Raw genomic sequence first — 19,093 nt, forward strand, 5'->3', positions numbered from 1 at the left:
TTTTAAAATATGGAAAAATTTATAAATATGGTCAAAGGGGTATAGAACAACATAACAGAAATAAATTTTCTTATTAAATAACTCACAACTGGTTCTAACAAGCACATATTATGTGTATTCCTTTCTGACACAGGAAAATGTTATCTAAACCTCTAATGGACACATAAGCAACAATTTCTAACAATTTCTTACTCATCAGCATAACAAGCTAAACACTTAATAACAACATTTACTTTGAAAAAGGTATGTTACTTAAACAGGCTGCAAGTAAAATACTTTATATCTTAAGAAAACTAATATTTATAACCAAATACTCATAATTTTGTTTTGCTATCTAGTAGCATATTTCATACAAGATAGCAAAATAAAATACTACTATATATATAGTTACTATTATAATTGTAGTTACTATTATATATATAGTAGAAAAATAGATTTAATTATACTTTGGTTATAAATTTCTTTAGTTTTATTTAAAAAATTCATATTTTAAATTGGTTACATAAGACTTCTTTTTCCTGTAGGGTACAGATCAATTCTACATATTATTTGTGAGGTTCAAAAAAAAAAAAGTTATACACATTTAATAATTCAAAAAATAAAAAAGATAAAATAGAAAGACACGTTTATAATTTTTAAAGCATTAAATGCTTAGCACATTTTTTAAAAATGAAAAATAAGTTAGAGACAAAGAATTACAGTACACAGTTCTAAACATAACTGGAAAATAGATATTTCTAATAGAATTTCGTGAATGTAATCAATATTTTTAAGTTAAACATACTGTTCAACTTTAAATTAATGTTTAATGACCAACATTTCATTTTTTTATATATTTATAAATAACATTGCAACTTCAGCTTAAACAGAATAAATAACAATGCAACTGACTGTTCTTTAAATTTTACATAATCTTTTAATTTTCCTGAATTAACAATTTTTTAGCATGTTCTAAACATAGCCTATAACATCATATTAAAGTTAACATGATTATACACTAATCCATAAATTCTAATATATATTAGATAATTTAACTAGTATCAAAGCTTAGACATTAGCCACATATATGTCATCTTCTAAAACAAGTAAACAACTTTCAGCTTTTAAAAAACAGTTTGTAAACAAGCAACTCGGTAGAAAAACTATGGCATCAATATCACCAGTATAAGCAACTATATTAAAGCATACATTAGGAATAGTTACATCTTTAATGGATCTAACCATATTTATTTTGGATTTCAGAGGTTAAAAATGTGCTCACTCCACTGGGTAAATGCAATTTGAAAAACTTACCTTACAATAAAGGGCAGAGCAAAAACAATTTTTATGCATGGTTTGAGACATGGAACTGTTTTACTTACAATGTGGCATGGTTTAAATGTTTCCTAGAAACACGTAAGATGACAGATTATCAATTATTATCCACACAAAAAAAATCCATATTCATTGCCTGTTCTTCTCAAGCTAATAAATTTTTTATATGTCTTGGGGTTGTGTCATCATTTAAATGAACTGTGGTATATCTGGAATTGATTTAAGACAATTACAATATTAATTACTGATAAATTAGTATCATTTGATAATCACTCAAAAGCATACAGTACTGTACTGATCTTTATATTCACTTACAGGGTGATTAAAAAATGTAAAAATTTTTGTTCAAACACATTGCAAAAAGGACCTACCACAACACAAGTCAATTTATAATTGGTGTAAATTTGAAAGCACAGGTTGTACCTACATGGGGAAGAGGCCACATTGTCTCCACTCTACTAATGAAATAGTTTAACATGAGAGAACTCTTTTGGTTAAGCCTGAAAAAGTCCACTTACAGATGTAGCTGTGTGATTCGAATATGCTCAATGCTCTGCACATGGTCAGGCATATTCTCAGAAAGCATTTATTTTAAAAATGCTTAAAAGTTGTAGGCTTTAAAAATTAAATGAAAAATCACATGCAAGCAAAATGAGTTTTGTTGTGACTTTCAACAGAAAGTGGAAAGAGGCTGGTATGGCAGTATGACTTTTTTTCCAGTGACAAAGCAACTTGGACAGGGAAATCAACTGTCACGGCATTCAGGCGTGGGACATCACAAGTTGTTGGCATAAATAGGACTTGCAAAAATAAAAATGCGTTTGTGCCATTTTATATTATAAAACTTTTATGACCCTTTATTTTATATATATAAAAGATGATCAATGAGAACAGTTATCTGGAGATACTGAATAAATGGCTTATGCACTCCTTCATAAAGATTCTACTGATCTCATATGAAGAATCTTTGTAAAGTAGAAAGCCTTTGTATCCTCATTTTTGTGTGGACATTGCTCACCATCTTGGAGTCCCTAGGAAACTTTCAAAGACTTGTCCATTTGTATAAATTCTAACATTTTCAGCTAATGGCATTTTTCATTTCTATGATTTTTTGAAACTGATTACTTCTTTTTTTTTGATCACCCTATTATATAAAAATTTTAGCAGCTGTGATCCTGATAAAGCTAACAAACTGAAATACCTAGCTATTATTATATTTATTGTATTGGAATAGGGAAAACTCCAATAATATACAAAATATAAATAAAATGTATAGGCATGTGTTACCTTGTAACACATGACTATGCTTAAAAGTTGAACCAAAAAGGTTCAGAACCTTGGTTGAAGTTACAATAATTCATTACCTATGATTTATTCTAAGGCCTTCTGTGAATTTCAGGAGTTTTCTCAATGTCTCATTTATGAATAACCTACAATTAATACTGTTAATTATTAGTGTGAAGTATTTCACAGAGAATTGAAGCCACACTGACATTGTTATCAAGCATAGATAGTGGAACCTCCAGTGCCAATATTGTCAATAACAACACAAACATGGAAACAGTGACACATGTCAAACTATTAATACTGACATCCATTAAAAATTTTAAATATTTTCCCAAAGTGTAACAAACAGTTACCCTACCCTGTCTATACTAGTTTATCCTGGATGGTAAACTAGTATAGACAGGGTAGGGTTGGTGAGAACTGCAGCTTATTATTTGTAATTCTGCACATCTCAGATAATAAAGAGTCAGTGGATGGTAACAGAAATTTGAAATAATTTCATGTGCAATGTCTCAGAAATAAAATGAAATTTAATGAATGATGATCCATGATATTATTTGATCCATAATGATATACACTATGCTGTCACTTTAATAGGTACACCTACCTAGTAGCATGTTGAGCCTCCTTTAGCCTTCAAAACAGTCTGAATTCGTCTAGGCATGGATTTAACAAGATGATGAAAACGTTGTGCAAGAATGGAGTATCATGACAGACATGAGTGTGTCAAGCGGTTCCTTGAGATTCGATGGAGGTGTAGGCCTGCAGCGAACAGCCCTTTCCAGCTCATCCCAAAGATGTTCAATAGGATTGAGATTAGCGGATTGAGCGGGCCACTGCAGCAAAGAAAAGTTATTGTCATGTCCCTGGAACCGTTCCATAGTGATTCGGGCTTGCACTGGCACATTATCCTGCTGGAAGTAACCATCTGACTGAGGATAAACTGTCAACATTAATGGTTTGATTTTTGATTTGATTTGGTAGTTTTTGGCGCATCGGCTTCTGTGGCCATATTGCACCTCCAAGGTTTTTGCAGTACTTTGATCCAAGCCCGAGGCGGGAATCGAACCCGCGACCTTTGGGTTGCCGGGCAGGTACTTTACCCACTCGGATAGCCCGGTCGGCGTCAACATTAATGGATGCACTTGGTCAGCAATGATGTTTAGGTACGTTGTGGCATACAGATGTGAATCTATGGGTATCAGTGGATCCAACATGTGCCAAGAAAACATTCCCCACACCATAACACTACCCCACCACCTTGCACAGTAGTCGTCAGACATGACGGGTCCATGGATTCAAGTTGTTTTCGCTAAATTCTAAGCCTTCCATCAACATGATGCACCTGGAACTTGTCAGACCAAGCAACTGTTTTCCAATCCTTGATAGTCCAGTGCTGGTGTTACTGTGCCTACAGGAGGCATGCTCTCTTGTTCTACATTGATAAAAAAAGGTACGCGATGTGGTCGTCGACTGTTGTAGCCCATTCGCCACAAAGTGCAACTAGTTGTCGGTTGTGATATTTTGTTCTGCGCACCAAGGTTGTATTCTGCCCACATTTAGGAGTATAAGATGAATATTCTCATTACCAGTAGCCTCTTAATCTCCTGTCTGAGAAAACCAGAGATCCAATTTAGTGGATTATTGAAAACATATCTCAACAGTTTGCAGAGCAGGTCAATCATGACTCATAAAAAAGCTTTGTAAAAAAAAATCTTCAGTTGGTGGATAATGCAAATAGTTACCAAAAACTAGTCAGTACAATGTTGGATCATGATGTGTGGCCAGGAGCACCTGAACCTTGGGAATTATCCTATATGGATTTGGTATTATTTTTTCACAAGAAGAGTCCCCTATGTATGTTGGATGGTGGCAAAAACCTATGCTATCACAAAGATTCTATAGGCTTGATGCTGGGTGATTGAGAGGGCCATGGCAGATGGACAATTTGTTCTTTATGATCTTTGAACCAATGCTTAACAGTACAGGTGTGTTTTTAACACATCTGTATTTATAAGTATCCAGAAATACACACCTTACATTGTTAACATGCTGCTTATATTTGCGAGGGTCCTTTCTATAAGCCTTTATTATAACATATATTTTTTATTTTTTTTCTATCTGAAGAATCATCAATGCAAGTAACACCAGCATCTGTTATTTGCAGCATTCTAACATCAATAGATGCATTTGAATGAGATTCAGAATCTGTGCATCATTTGAATAGAATTTTATTCAAGTGATGCCAGTATCAGATGACATATTATAAAGAGCTGATTCAATGTCATCAGCTTCAATATACTACCAATTCCCGTTCCCTTTTCAGTCATGATGTCTCATGCTGTGGACTGTAACAACCTTTTAAGGTAAAATTTCATAGGTAAACACTTTTTACACAAAATTTTAACAGTAGACACACTAAGAATGATGCTTTGTTTTTCACAAACTAAAGAATTAATATTCAGCAAGCATAATCTTTAAAAAAAAATTTTACCTTTTATTCTTGTGGAAAATTCTGAAAATCTTTAAGATATTTTACCTTTTCTTTTTGTGGAAAATGATTGATGCCAAGCAAAATCCCACCTGTAATGCAAATAGCTCATAGTTCAATCAGTGTGTGCTAAAATCAATCAGTTGTTCATTTCATGTCCTTTCCTTTTGCAAAACTCATTTATTGACTGCAATTGAATGTATACATATTTGCATTAAGAACAATACTTGCAGTTTGTTTAGATGCAATGTTACATTCCGGCAGCGAGAATGTGTTGTTATTCTTAAAGACACACAATTCTTAAAAACTGGACAAAATGCAACAGCATGGGGTGTAGACCATGAGTGAAGAGGAGCCAGACCATGCCAGATAAACACACTTCATATTATTATAGTTGAAATCCTCAACTGTTTGATACAGACATACAATTTCTTCGGTTGTTGTCATATGTCCATTTGTAATTTGTTAAATACAATGATGGCCACTTCCAGTATCAAAGCCTCTACATCTTCAATTAGTTGTTTCAGATTCTTTTCAATAATGATAGAGAATTACAAATTTATGAAACAATAATTATTTCATAAATTTTCCATGAATAATTATAAAGCTCACCCTGTACAAATTTATGGCTATTTTTATACTGAAATATGGTGTAATTAAGAATGCATGACTTGCATGAAATTCAAATAGCCTTTTATCATTATTCAACTTTTTCTCTAAATTTCTAAAAAAAAAAAAAAATCCTACTGTTATTTAAATCTACAACCAATATTATTCCATCCTTTTACAGGAGGATAATGCCCATGCTCCTACGATAACATGTGCTGCAAGCCATGATTCTGTGGTTATTTAAGGACGTACAGTGACAGTTAAGTCTTACTGTTGATAAAGGAGGTGGTCACCACTGAAAGCCATGATCATTTTTATTGCTTTTAATTCCATATAGTGTAATTTCATATTTTATTTGTATATTTTTTTTCTTTTATTTTTACAAAATTTGATCTGGTCTTATATTATTATTTAAATAAAGGTTCAAGTTTTGGAAGTTTGGTGTGTTGCACTGCAGTTATTATAAGTCTTTCACAGTTTCTGTTGCTCTTTCTAAGATATTAAGGAATCTTCTATTTTGTCTTTTCTTAAGCCTACAACTAAGCCTCTGCATAATTCAAATTTTGTCATCCAACTTTCCAAAATCAAATTTGCTCACAAAGTCAGCCAAATACAGCTAATATCCTGGTAGAACAAATAGCCGTTTAACAAAAATTTTTCTAGATCCTAGCCAATTTCTCTTATTATTAGCATTGTAAGCCTTGCTTAAATGAAATAGTTTTGATGAAAAATTTTGTATACAAAAAATTATTTTCAAACACCATCTATACCATGCATAAAATGCAGTGTTTTCAACAAAAGAAAAGATACTGGGTATTTATGCATGGCACTATGTAGCCATTCATAATTTGCTGCATTTACTTTAAGAAAAATGAACTTTTAAAAAAATGTGGCAAAAGAATTCATTATGTCTTTTACTATTTTCCATATATTTTTTGAAGAATGAGTATTTTATTTTTACTACTGCAGTATCCACATATTTTCAATTTTGCTGCAGTTCAATTACAATATTAATGCTGGAGAGAAATTAAATTACATAAAAAGCCTTAGTCTGGACATGGAGGTGGGATATCAAGCATATTTCCAGGCTTGTTTAAGGATCCAGGTTTCCATAACAGATATAAAAATATAAAATAGCTATATATAAAAAAAAAAGAAACCAAGGTGTATGGGGTTTATCTAATTATATTAAAGAAAGCAGAAAAAGGAGATATGCAGACCTTTAGCCATGATGATTTTGAGAGCATCTCTGGATTCAGGGGAGATCCCTGTGGACTGGAGATGTGAAAATATATTCTCAATTCACAAAGAAGGATCAACAAGTGATATGAGTAATTACAGATCCATTAGCTTGACTCCTGTACCAATGAAAATAATGGAGAAACTGGTTAAGGAAATAATGCAGGACCATCAAGACAGGGAATGCAAATATACTGCAGTCAGAGCATGGATTTGTTAAGGGATGATCATGTCTGACCAATCTGATTGGATATTATGATACAGTAACAAAGGAACTAGATGCAAAAAATTATTTTGATATCAGGAAAGCTTATGATGCTGTTGCACATAAAGACTTCTATACAGATTATGTCCCCTCATACACATGAGGGGACAATTCAGCCATTGTCCCCTCATGTGTATGAGGGGACATAAATTTAAACCGAAAAAAATGCTTGGTTGCAGGGTAGATTGTTGGAATTAACTCCCATCCAGTGTTGTGGAGGTGGGTAGTTTGAATAAATTAAAGGAAGAACTAGGTAATCTGTTAGAAGAGATGGACAGGTGATGTGTTGGATTTTTTTTTTTTTTTTTTTTGGCTGATGCTGTATAAGCTTGCTTTCTTGCACCATTCCACTACTAATACTAATACATGTTAGATTAAAGATTAGGGCAATCAGTTTGGTGTGAGAAGTAGCTAAAAATATTCTTTTTCCTTGCTTAGGATTCTTGTCTACATAAGAACAAAGTGTGCTCTGCTACCAGAAAAGTTTGCTTTCGAGGGGAATAAAGATGGCTCTGATATGCAAGGTGTGTGTATGCGAGCATGTCAAAATAAACTCTGTCAGTATAATTGTTAAATATGCTTTTTGATTTATCAAACAGGAGAACAGTTTGGCATTTGTGGTATATCACAGGTGACCACAAGATAAATCATAAACACCAAATATATAGGATGTTATGGTAAGATATGGTTTATCATATTCTAGGTGTATAACAGATTATAATATTGAAGCTGCTGTACTGTACCAATGCTAAAGAAACAATTTTACAAAAGGAGTTAATTCAGAAATGGACTGTAAATTTTATCACATTTTGGAACTCACCTTATAGCATTCATTAAACCTTCAACTGATCCAGTAGGCTGATCTTTGAGCACCTTAATGCAACCCTTTATCTAAAAATAAGTAATCATTTTTTGTCACTATTCGGAAATACTAAGAAGCACACAATCTACTATATACAGTATAACTAATGTAATACAGTATACATTACTTTTCTCGTTGCTGATCTTGCTGTTTCAACCTACATTAGGTCAGTAGTTCTTATTTGAACTATTTATGGGGATCCATGTTTAGATATACTAATGGCTTCACCTACTATCCAACATGCATATTACAGTTGTGAAAAGTGTTTATAAGGTGAGCTGCATGCTGTGGACTGAAAAACTTGAAATAGATTATGGTGGTGGAGGGGGGGAACCTCCCTTTGACTAAGATCGGCTAAGTACAGTCCTAACCAAAAAGACTTTTAATGATTCTTACAGGTCTCTTTTTGTGATTTCAGCTTAAAACTGACATCTTTTTGAGAGAAAGTGTGTGTGTTAGAGATAATTAAACTACTTTAGCTAGCGAATGAAACTGGCTATAATTAAGCAATAATTTAAAAGAGTTCTTCTCACCGCAGAAGAATTGTCATGATGATGATAATCAGTGCTCTGCCTTGGGCAGGTGCAGGCATACACTCAACAGCCACTTCTCCATATCTCCATCTTCAGCCTTCCTCTTCATCTCCCCATATCTACCATCCCCTCTTAATTCATCTACCACAGGTTTTTCTTAATCTCTTTCTGGGCCTCCAGAAGGAGATATTAAGAAAATAACCAGATATCTTACCAATCTCTAATTTCCCAGCATAATATTCTTTGCTTTTCAAAAGCTTTTTTATCCATTGCTATTTTTATTTCTCTGCTGCTCTTTGCTTCTTCCACCATTAGGCTTCTCAAATACCTATATTTGCTTACCTGTTTTATTTACTCTTCCCACTCTCATAATCTTTGTTTTCTCAATATTTTTTCTCATTGCAAACCTATCACAACTTTCCCTTAGCCTATTAACCATTTTCTCCTTTCAGATCCTTTTTTCAGAAATTGCAAATGCTACATCATCTACAAATCTAACACTCTCAAAACTTTTACCCCTAATATTCGCACCATACAATTCTTCCTCATCTATACTTTATCGAATGTCTCTTTAACCTATTTCTTCTATATTTATATTAAATAAACTTGGGGATAGACAACACCTGTCTCACATCTCTTCTTATCCCTACACTTTCAGTGTCACATTGTCTTACCTTAACTATTACTTTATGTCCCAAATATAATATAATTATCATTCTTCTGTCTTTTCAATTCACTCTTATTGTTTCTATTATGTTCAATAATTTAATGCAATCTACTTGAACAAAAGCCGTCTAATTAAAATCTACAATACATATACACATCTTTGTTCACTTTCAGATGTCTTTCTGTCAACATTCTCATCACATTTTTTGCATTCATTGTTTCCCCTCCTTAAACCAAACCACCTTTCTCCTGTGTTTTCCTTCATTATTTTTATCGCACTTCTATTTAACATTCTTAGTATTATCTTTGCTGCATGCAGTACCAAACTTATAGTTCTGAAATATTTACATTTTAATGCATGGTTTTCTGTTTCATTGGTATCATTACCATAGTCTTAAAATCTTCTGGCCATTCCTCTTGTTCATACAGTCAGAGATTCTTCATTTGTGAAAACATATACTGTTTATCTTATGGAACTTTGCTTGGATGTGTAATGGTCATACGTTGGTGTTTGTAGCACAGTGAGTGACCCAGTAATTTATCATCTCTTGTGCTTTTTTTTGATTTACATTGCTTATAGTGATAATAAGGCTGCAACAAATCTGTCCAGGTCTAAGATAACTGTCACTTCTAAAAGTTAACTGCCAGATGAGGGCGGGAAGTAACAGCATTTTAAAAAAAAGTCTTCTGGAACAGCCATTATGTAGAAAACTTGAGTCACATAATGAAGTGAAAACATGGCAGTTTATCTTGCTGGTAGCATTAAATTTGTAATGCCAATTCCCATATCAGCCAGTATCAACCAATTTTGCTCTACTGGATTATCTGTTTATAAACTCTGTGAAAATTAAAAACTTTAATTTCTTTGCATGATTAACAGTTATACGTTAAATTAATTTTAAATGCTATATTAATTAATACCAACACATCAAAGCAACATATATCAAAAGAGCACAAGAGCTTACTGGGTCACTCTCTGAGTTAGGAACACCTAACTTATGACCATCAGGTACATGAACAAAGTTCCATAGGTTATAATGTTTTCACAACTGCAGAATCTTTGATTTATTTCCCTAATAAATTAAAAAAGGATAAAGTTTCCTGGATTGACACTAAGAAACTAATGGAATTCTCAGGTAACTTTAATTTTTACCATAAAATAATGATTCTGATGGTTTATCATGTGTACTAAGAGTACATCATACTGTACCTTTTGTCAAAATTCACACCAGCCCTTGCAAGATAGACAACAGTGCCTGTAAAACAAAACAATTGGCACTTCAACCTGATTAAGCCACTAGACTAAAGTACTAGTTACCATGGTAGTCGAGCCCTGGTGATAATTATGAAATGACAGTTTTTGGAATGAGTGAGATAGAATGGCAAGGGAGAAAGAATTCTGGATTTCTTCACATATTTTGTAATCTCTCATATTGAGTAAGGTCACAACTAGGGTTGTCAACTTCTACATTTAGGGTGCCTATCTGTCCATTGAAGAGGAGACAATCTCTGAAATGGTGACACTAGTAGGATACACCATTTGAAGATTGAAATGGTGACAAGATTGCCTCAGAAAACTTTTATATACTTTTATAAGTGTTCCTTAAAATAATTTCTTTCGATCTCAACACAATTATTCAGTGTTAACTGAATATTTGTAATTCTTGTGTATTTTGCCTTTTCCCATCTGTGTACACACACACACACACATGTGGGATTAAGAATTTTTTCAAAAGGGATCCAAGCATTGGAGCATTCCTGGTCCAAGTGCATTTTAGTTCTTGAGGAATACGTTGGATGGGAAAACAAAAACTCATTTGAATAAATGTGATCTTCATATTTAAATTACAAATCTTTTTAACAATCGTTGGATACACACCCATAAAGGTGGATATGTATCCATAAAATAAATATAAGCTTTAGGACGAAATATCTTTTAACACACAATGATACTGTTTAGTTAGCTGGTTGTTATTTGATGCATTGATTACTCTGGTGACAGTGCACTACAGTCGATGCATCAAAAACATATGAAAGGTTAATTCATATGGTTCAATCGTATATAATCATTATAATAATTATATAAGATTAAAGGGATAATCACCTCCCATTATAATGGGAGATGATTATCCTGTTATACAAGGCAATGGTCAGGCCACACCTAGATTACTGTGTACAGGTCTGGAGGCCTCATTTTAGGATGGATGTAGAATTGTTAGAAGTACAAAGAAGGGGAACAAAGGGGGTGCTCTTACCAAGAAAGACTTAAGTTCTGCAAATTGCAGCACCTGCAAGGTGATCTGAGTGAGGTGTATAAGGCCTTGAATGGGTTGAGCAAGCTGAATGCGGATGGGATTCTCTCTCTCTTGCTCAGATTAAGAACCCGAGGGAACAAACTGAGGAAAGACAATTGCAGAATAGATGTGTGTAAATTTGCCTTTAGCCAGCGGGTAGTTGGTTGGTGGAACAGACTTCCATCCCTTGTTGTGGAAGTTGATAGCGTAAATAAATTTAAGGCTCAGCTGGACAGGTATTTCGAACAAACAGAAGAGTGAAGTGGAAGTTTTTTTTTTTTTTTGGCTGATGCTGCATAAGCTTTCTTGCATCATCATCATCATCAGCCATTTTCAATCCACTGCAGGATGAAGGCCTCTCCAGCAACTTTCCAGTTCCTTCTGTTTTGAGCACTGGCCATCCATTTACTACCCAAAAACTCATGAATTTCATCTATCCATCTCCGCCTTTGTCTTCCAGGTTTTCTTCTAGCTCCTCTTGGGTACCATTCTGTTATTTTCTTAGTCCATCTGTCATCATGTCTTCTAGCTATGTGTCCTGCCCAAGACCATTTTAGTTCTTTAGTTTTGATAAGAATGTCCTTTACTTGAGTTTGCTGCCTAATCCATGTGTTTCTCTTCTTATCTAACAGTCTGATTCCCAATATAATTCGTTCCATTCTTCGCTGTGTAGTTCTTAGCTTCTCTTATATTCTTTTGGTGAGTGCCCAAGTTTCGCTTCCATAAGTCATGGTGGGGAGTATACATTGATTCATTATTTAACGTTTCAGACAAACTGGGATATTGCTCTTCAGTATGTGACTATATTTCCTGAATGCTATCCATCCAAAGTTTATTCTTCTCTTGACTTCCAGCCATTTATCATTATTACAGCTAATAACTTGTCCCAGATAAGTATATGACTCAACCTTTTCAATTACTGCTCCTTCAATCATTATTTCCCTTTCCGTGGCATACTTGTTCATCATTACTTTTGTTTTAGCCATATTCATCTTTAGTCCAAAATCCTTACTAACTGTGCATAACTGATTAAGATTTTCCTTTAATTCTTTGGGATCGTGGCTTATGACCACAATGTCATCTGCAAATCGTAAATGGTTTAGGTACTCTCCGTTCACATTGACTCCTTTCTGCGACCAGTCTAATCTTCTGAAAGCTTCCTCAAGGGCAGCAGTAAACAGCTTCGGAGATATTGTGTCTCCTTGTCGAACTCCTTTCTCGATTTTAAATTTCCTACTGTCTTTGTCTAGTCTAATAAAGGATGTAGCACTCTCATATATTTTCTTCAAAATCATAATATATGGAGTATCTATGCCTTGTCTTTCCAGTGCCCCAAACATTGCTTTATGCTGTATGGAGTCAAATGCCTTTTCATAATCCACAAATGCCAGGCATAATGGTGTTTTATATTCATTTGCTTTCTCCATTAGCTGTGATATTATGTGAAGGTGATCCATAGTTGAGAATCCTGTCCTAAAGCCAGCTTGCTCTTTCGGTTGATTCTCATCAAGTATTCTTTCTAATCTGTTAGTAATGACCCTTGTGAACAACTTGTAGATATGGGATAACAAGCTAATTGGTCTATAATTTCCAATTTCTGATTTATCTCCTTTCTTATGCAGCAAAACTATGATTGCATTATTCCACTGCTTAGGCATCACACCTTTTCTAATGCACTTTGTGAAGAGCCTTGCCAGTTTTTGTGTTATGTCTCTTCCTCCCAATTTTAACAATTCTACAGTAACTTCATCTTCCCCCGGGGCTTTCCGATTCTTCATTTTCTTCAATGCATGTTCTACCTCATCAGGAAGAATATCGGGTATGTCGTATGTGTTGCTACTTTGCAATCCATGTTCCCCACTGCTGGTATCATTCCCTCGCTCCTTGTATAATTCTCTATAGTAGTCTTCTGCTATTTGAATTATGCCTTCTCTGCTGTTTATAAGTACACCATCGCTATTCTTCAGTTTCAGTATCATTTGTCTTTCTGTATTACTGCTCATGGCTGCTGATTTAAATCCTTTGTTTTCCCTTAATGCTTGTTCTACTTTTCTTGTGTTAAATCTTCTTATGTCCTCTCTGAGTCTCTTTCTAATGGCTTTGCATAACTCAGTATACTCAATTTTCTCCCTGTCAGTGTTTTTCTTCTCTTCATTTGTCGTCTTTGGTTCATTCTTGCATCATATTGCTCTGCTAATACTAACTTCCACAACAAGGGATGGAAGTCTGTTCCACCAACCAACTACCCTCTGGCTAAAGGCAAATTTCCACACATCTATCCTACATCTGTCTTTCCTCAATTTGAATTTATGCCCTCTCAGGTGATTATTCTGAGCAAGAGGCAGACTCCCATCAGCATTGAGCATGCTCAAACCATTCAAGGCTTTATACACCTCTATCAGATCACCTCGCCGGTGCCTAGTCTCCAGACACTGTAATTTGCAAACTTAAGCCTTTCTTCGTAAGAGCAACCCTTCGTTCCATTTACTAATGTTGTTGCCCTTCTCTGTACTCGTTCCAGCAGCTCTATATGCTTCTTGAAATGAGGCCTCCAGACCTGTATACAGTACTCAAGGTGTGGCCTGACCATTGCCTTATACAAGGGAATAATCACCTCCTTATCCCTGCTAGAAAAATTCCTGTATATCATTGATAAGACACCATGAGCTACTCTTGCAGCCCATCTGCACTGCTCAGAGAACTTCATATCTGCCTGCAGAATTACCCACCCAGGTCCTTTTCATTCTCTACCACTGTAGTGTAGTACCACAGAGTTGTTACGCTGCTCTGGGGTTGCTGTTTCCTATATGTAGTACTTTACATTTGTCAATGTTAAACTTCATTTGCCACCTCTCAGCCCATCTGCTCAACCTTTCCAGATCCTGTTGAAGCAGCATAGCATCAGTAGTGTCCTTAACAACCTTGCCAACCTTTGTATCATCTGCAAACTTGGACATTAAGCTTTAATATACCATCATCAATATTATTTATAAATACAGAAAACAATAATGGACCCAACACTGAATCTTGAGGGACTCCACTAATAACATTAGTCCACGATGAGCAGTGTCCATTGATTACCACTCTCTGCCTTCTCCCCCTCAACCACCCCTTTTGCCTGCAATGCCACACTGCTCCAATTTCTGCAGCAGTCTTCCATGTGCAACAGTATCAAAAGCCTTTCTAAGATCCAAGTATATAATATCAAAGTTATTCCCTGCATCCAGTTCTTTTGTGACTGCATCATAGTATCCAATCAAATTGGTCAGGCAAGACTTCCCCTTAACAAAACCATGCTGTGTCTGAGCTATAACTGAAGTCTTGTCCAGATGATCCTGCAGTGCTTCTTTAACCAGTGCCTCCATTAATTTTCCTGGAACAGAAGTTAAACTCACAGGTCTAGAATTACTTTGATCCTCCTTTGTGAATTGGGGTCACATTTGCACATCTCCAGTCTATGGGTACCTCCCCTGAATCAAAAGAAGCTTTCATAATTATGGCTAAGGGTTTGCTTACTTCCTTTGCTGCCTCCTTTAATATAACTGGGTAGATCCCACCCACCCCAGGTGCCTTTCTTGTGTTTATCTTCAAAAATTTCTCCTCCACTTTACTCTCAATTATTACAAGATTATTTAGCTTACTGCAGAGTTGAATACACCTCTGGCATTCCCCTCGCTGAATAACTCCTCATGTGTGAATGTTGATGCAAAATATTCATTTAGTTTGTTAGCTATCTGAGCAGGATCATTAACAGTTGAACCATCGATATCAAGTGGACCAATCTGATTCATCCCCTTCCTTCTAGAGTTTACATAAGTAAAGAACTCTTTGCTGTGTTTCTTTGCATCCTTTGCCAAAGATTTCTCGTAATCTGCCTTCGCCTGCCTAACCTCCTTTGTAACTTGGTTACAGATCAACTTATATCTATCATAGGCTTCTGTGTCACGTCTTAATTTATATGTATCCCATGCATTTTTCTTCTCTGCCATATGCCTCATTAGTTCATCTGACATCCATTTAGGCCTAAACCTTGAACAATATTTCTCAGTTGGTATGTAAAGCCTAGTAGCTTCCAAGATAAGTTCTTTGAATGCTTCCCATTTTGAATTTGCTGTTGGTAACATCATCAGTTGGTCCCACTGTATAGAATTTAAATACTGTCTCAGACCATCGTAGTCACCTTTGCAAAAGCAATAACCCTTCCCAATAATGCAAATGCTAATCATATATCATGGTAATCATGTATTATGTGTGCAATGGTGTACATTCATAAGTGAATCTGCATGTCATGTGGGCCAAAAATTCTGGAATAACTTACAGGGGAAACCATATTCCCTCTATCTGAGATTATTTAACTACACCTTCAGTTTCCAATGGGATTTTAATATAGACCTCACCAAAAGAATAACAAGTGGGGAACTCACCATACTATCATGGACAATGGCACTTATTCAGAAAGGCACTGTCTATTGTGTTCAAAATGTGACATAGTGATATTTATAATTACATTCAAAATGTGGATATAAAGATTGTGAAGCAGCACAGATTGCATCTGAATTTATGGAATGCTTTTGAAATACAGCGATGGAATGTGCTTTTGAAATATGGCATACAGTATATATGCTTTTGAAATATGGCAATGGAACGTGCCCGAGCTATAAAAGATGGCCTCGACACGTATTCACCCTCCTTTGAAGATGGTATTAATGACAAGTCCCCATCAGGTTTTAGGACATCATCTCCCTTTATGCCTACATTAACTTTCCATGCAAGGATTTAGGATAAAAGTTGGCTTTTTCCTTCATCCTCCTTCCATATAATTGCAATTTCAACACCTTCTGAATTACACCTCTCCCGGAGGCAGCTGTCCCTGAAGAAAACCCCAGGTAAGAATATTCTTCTGTCTAAAAATAAAATATATAATATTCTTAAAATTTAATATTCCTTTAAAATTCCCAAAAATAGCCTATACTACCCATTTCAAAAAATCCACAAAGTTTATTTTAAATCCATAACGAGATTGCAGATCCTCTACAAGGAAAAATTACAATAAATTATTAGAATTTGTCTGATTTTACGAAAATTAGCAGGTTTCGACTACTCAAGTTGTCTGACCAACTGTCTAATAAAGTTTCAAGACCGTAGGAACTCCACATACTTCTTTTTTCATCCATAAATTCAGGATGTCATATATCCTGAATTTATGGATGAAATTTTCAATTTGCACCTTATTTTCAACTGTGCTTTTCATTAACAATTAAGAAAATTAGGAGAATTAATTGCATTCCTTTCATGAAAATTCAAACAGCTTAATTCACATTGTTATGATGGAGTTGCTTTGCATGCTATCCAGGAAGCATGGAATAGCACCTAGGACAGATTAAGACATGTTGCATTCAGAGAGGGGGGGGATAAATAATTGCGGATTTCATAATATTAACTTGTAGGAAAAGTATAAATCTTAATATAAAACACATTAAAAGACTGCACACTATGAAAAAAAGTAGCTGATAAGCCAAAAAAAAAAAATCCCAAAACAACTAATCAATCTTCAGTGAAAGAAAGAAAGAAAGAAAGAAAGTAAGTACATGTAAATACTTTTATCAGCACACCACAGCTAAAATGCACTCCAAATCAGTAAATACTATGCACATTCAATTACAGCCAATAGTATGCCTCACAGAGAGAGAGAGAGAGAGAGAGAGAGAGAGAGAGAGAGAGAGAGAGAGAGAGAGAGAGAGAGAGAGAGATCTATTATAAACATTATTATACCAAAGTAAATGAATACTCTGAATGTACAGTGTTCTTTTGAACATTTATCTCAGGATTCATTATTATTATTATTATTTTATTTTTTTTTTTGCATGTCTATAGACTGCAAGCTTAATTTTATGACACAATTGTGAGAGTAGCTGTGCAATTTTTTTTAGTTAAGAGTCAGCCAAAATATAGAAATTTTTCTATTTTTATAGAAATAAATTTGCAAATTTGTGAAAATTATTGCTTATGCAAATATTGTAGAGGACAACATAGCATAGAAATATAAATTATGTTGCAGTTTGGTTATGATATCACAGAATTCAGAATGTTGGGAAGAACTGTTTGAATCATACTGAATAGGCAGTTGGCCATGTCAAGTTCAACTTAACCAGGAGATTGAAAATCAGACAAGAGATCTTCATGAGGGTTGGTCAAGTTTTCTAGAAAACTGCACCCAAAGTTGCCAAAGAATGCTCCATGAAATCTAGGATACAAGAACAGAGGTTGGTGTGCTTAAAGGGCATTGTATCAACAAGCATTTTTTGAGTGAGCTGCTACTCTTTCATCCTGAAAGTTAATGCACTGTGATGAAGTGCAATGGTATCATTCTTAGATTAACTTGATTCTGGAGGAGTGGAAAAGGACCGCCAAAGAACAAATTTTGAAATACTGTTTTTATAATATGGGAGAAAGACTGGAGAAAATTTTGAAAAGGATGCACAGTTCTGACTATGAAGCAGGTTGGGGTGAATTCTGATGATTTGGAACAACTTTTTGTGGTATGTTTTTAGATTAACAGTTGTTGTGAATGGAACCTTGCAGAAATAATGCTATTCCTTTAACACTGATGAGGTTTTAGGTGCAGGGCTTTACACTATTCAACAGGACAATGTCACTTACAATCTTGGTGTGATGCGACCTGCTCAAAATTTGATGGAGGCCAATGTTACTTGTCCAATAAAAGCTGTTTTGCTGAAGGAATATAGAAGTATGTTCCTTTACATGTCAAAATTTAGCGGAAAGTGTTCCACAAAGACTGTATGCTATCATCATCATCAGCCATTTTCAATCCACTGCAGGATGAAGGCCTCTCCAGCAACTTTCCAGTTCCTTCTGTTTTGAGCACTGGCCATCCATTTACTACTCAAAAACTCATGAATTTCATCTATCCATCTCCGCCTTTGTCTTCCAGGTTTTCTTCTAGCTCCTCTTGGGTACCATTCTGTTATTTTCTTAGTCCATCTGTCATCATGTCTTCTAGCTATGTGTCCTGCCCAAGACCATTTTAGTTCTTTAGTTTTGATAAGAATGTCCTTTACTTGAGTTTGCTGCCTAATCCATGTGTTTCTCTTCTTATCTAACAGTCTGATTCCCAGTATAATTCGCTCCATTCTTCGCTGTGTAGTTCTCAGCTTCTCTTCCATTCTTTTGGTGAGTGCCCAAGTTTCACTTCCATAAGTCATGGTGGGGAGTATACATTGATTCATTATTTTACGTTTCAGACAAACTGGGATATTGCTCTTCAGTATGTGACTATATTTCCTGAATGCTATCCATCCAAAATTTATTCTTCTCTTAACTTCCAGCCATTTATCATTATTATAGCTAATAACTTGTCCCAGATAAGTATATGACTCCACCTTTTCAATTACTGCTCCTTCAATCATTATTTCCCTTTCTGTGGCATACTTGTTCATCATTACTTTTTAGCCATATTCATCTTTAGTCCATCTTTAGGCTGTATGCTATACTGCAGGCCAAAGGAAGCCCTAA

At 34.9% G+C, this 19,093-nt stretch overlaps 1 protein-coding gene across 1 annotated transcript in view; it reads right to left on the reverse strand.

Annotated features, from left to right (window-relative positions):
- Positions 1-916: 916 nt before the first annotated feature.
- The window catches only part of LOC150087524 (CYFIP-related Rac1 interactor B-like), an 89,943-nt gene continuing 71,766 nt past the window's right edge, over positions 917-19,093 (reverse strand). The window contains exons 8-9 of the mRNA XM_090372514.1: positions 8,026-8,096; positions 917-962 (exon numbers count right to left, since the gene is read on the reverse strand). Of these exons, the coding sequence (XP_090228640.1) occupies positions 917-962; positions 8,026-8,096 (117 nt within the window). The remainder of the gene's footprint in view (positions 963-8,025; positions 8,097-19,093) is intronic.

This window comes from Mastigoproctus giganteus, chromosome 4 (assembly GCF_048544385.1).
Source record: "Mastigoproctus giganteus isolate SK-2022 chromosome 4, ASM4854438v1, whole genome shotgun sequence".
NCBI classification, from domain to species: Eukaryota; Metazoa; Arthropoda; class Arachnida; order Uropygi; family Thelyphonidae; genus Mastigoproctus; species Mastigoproctus giganteus.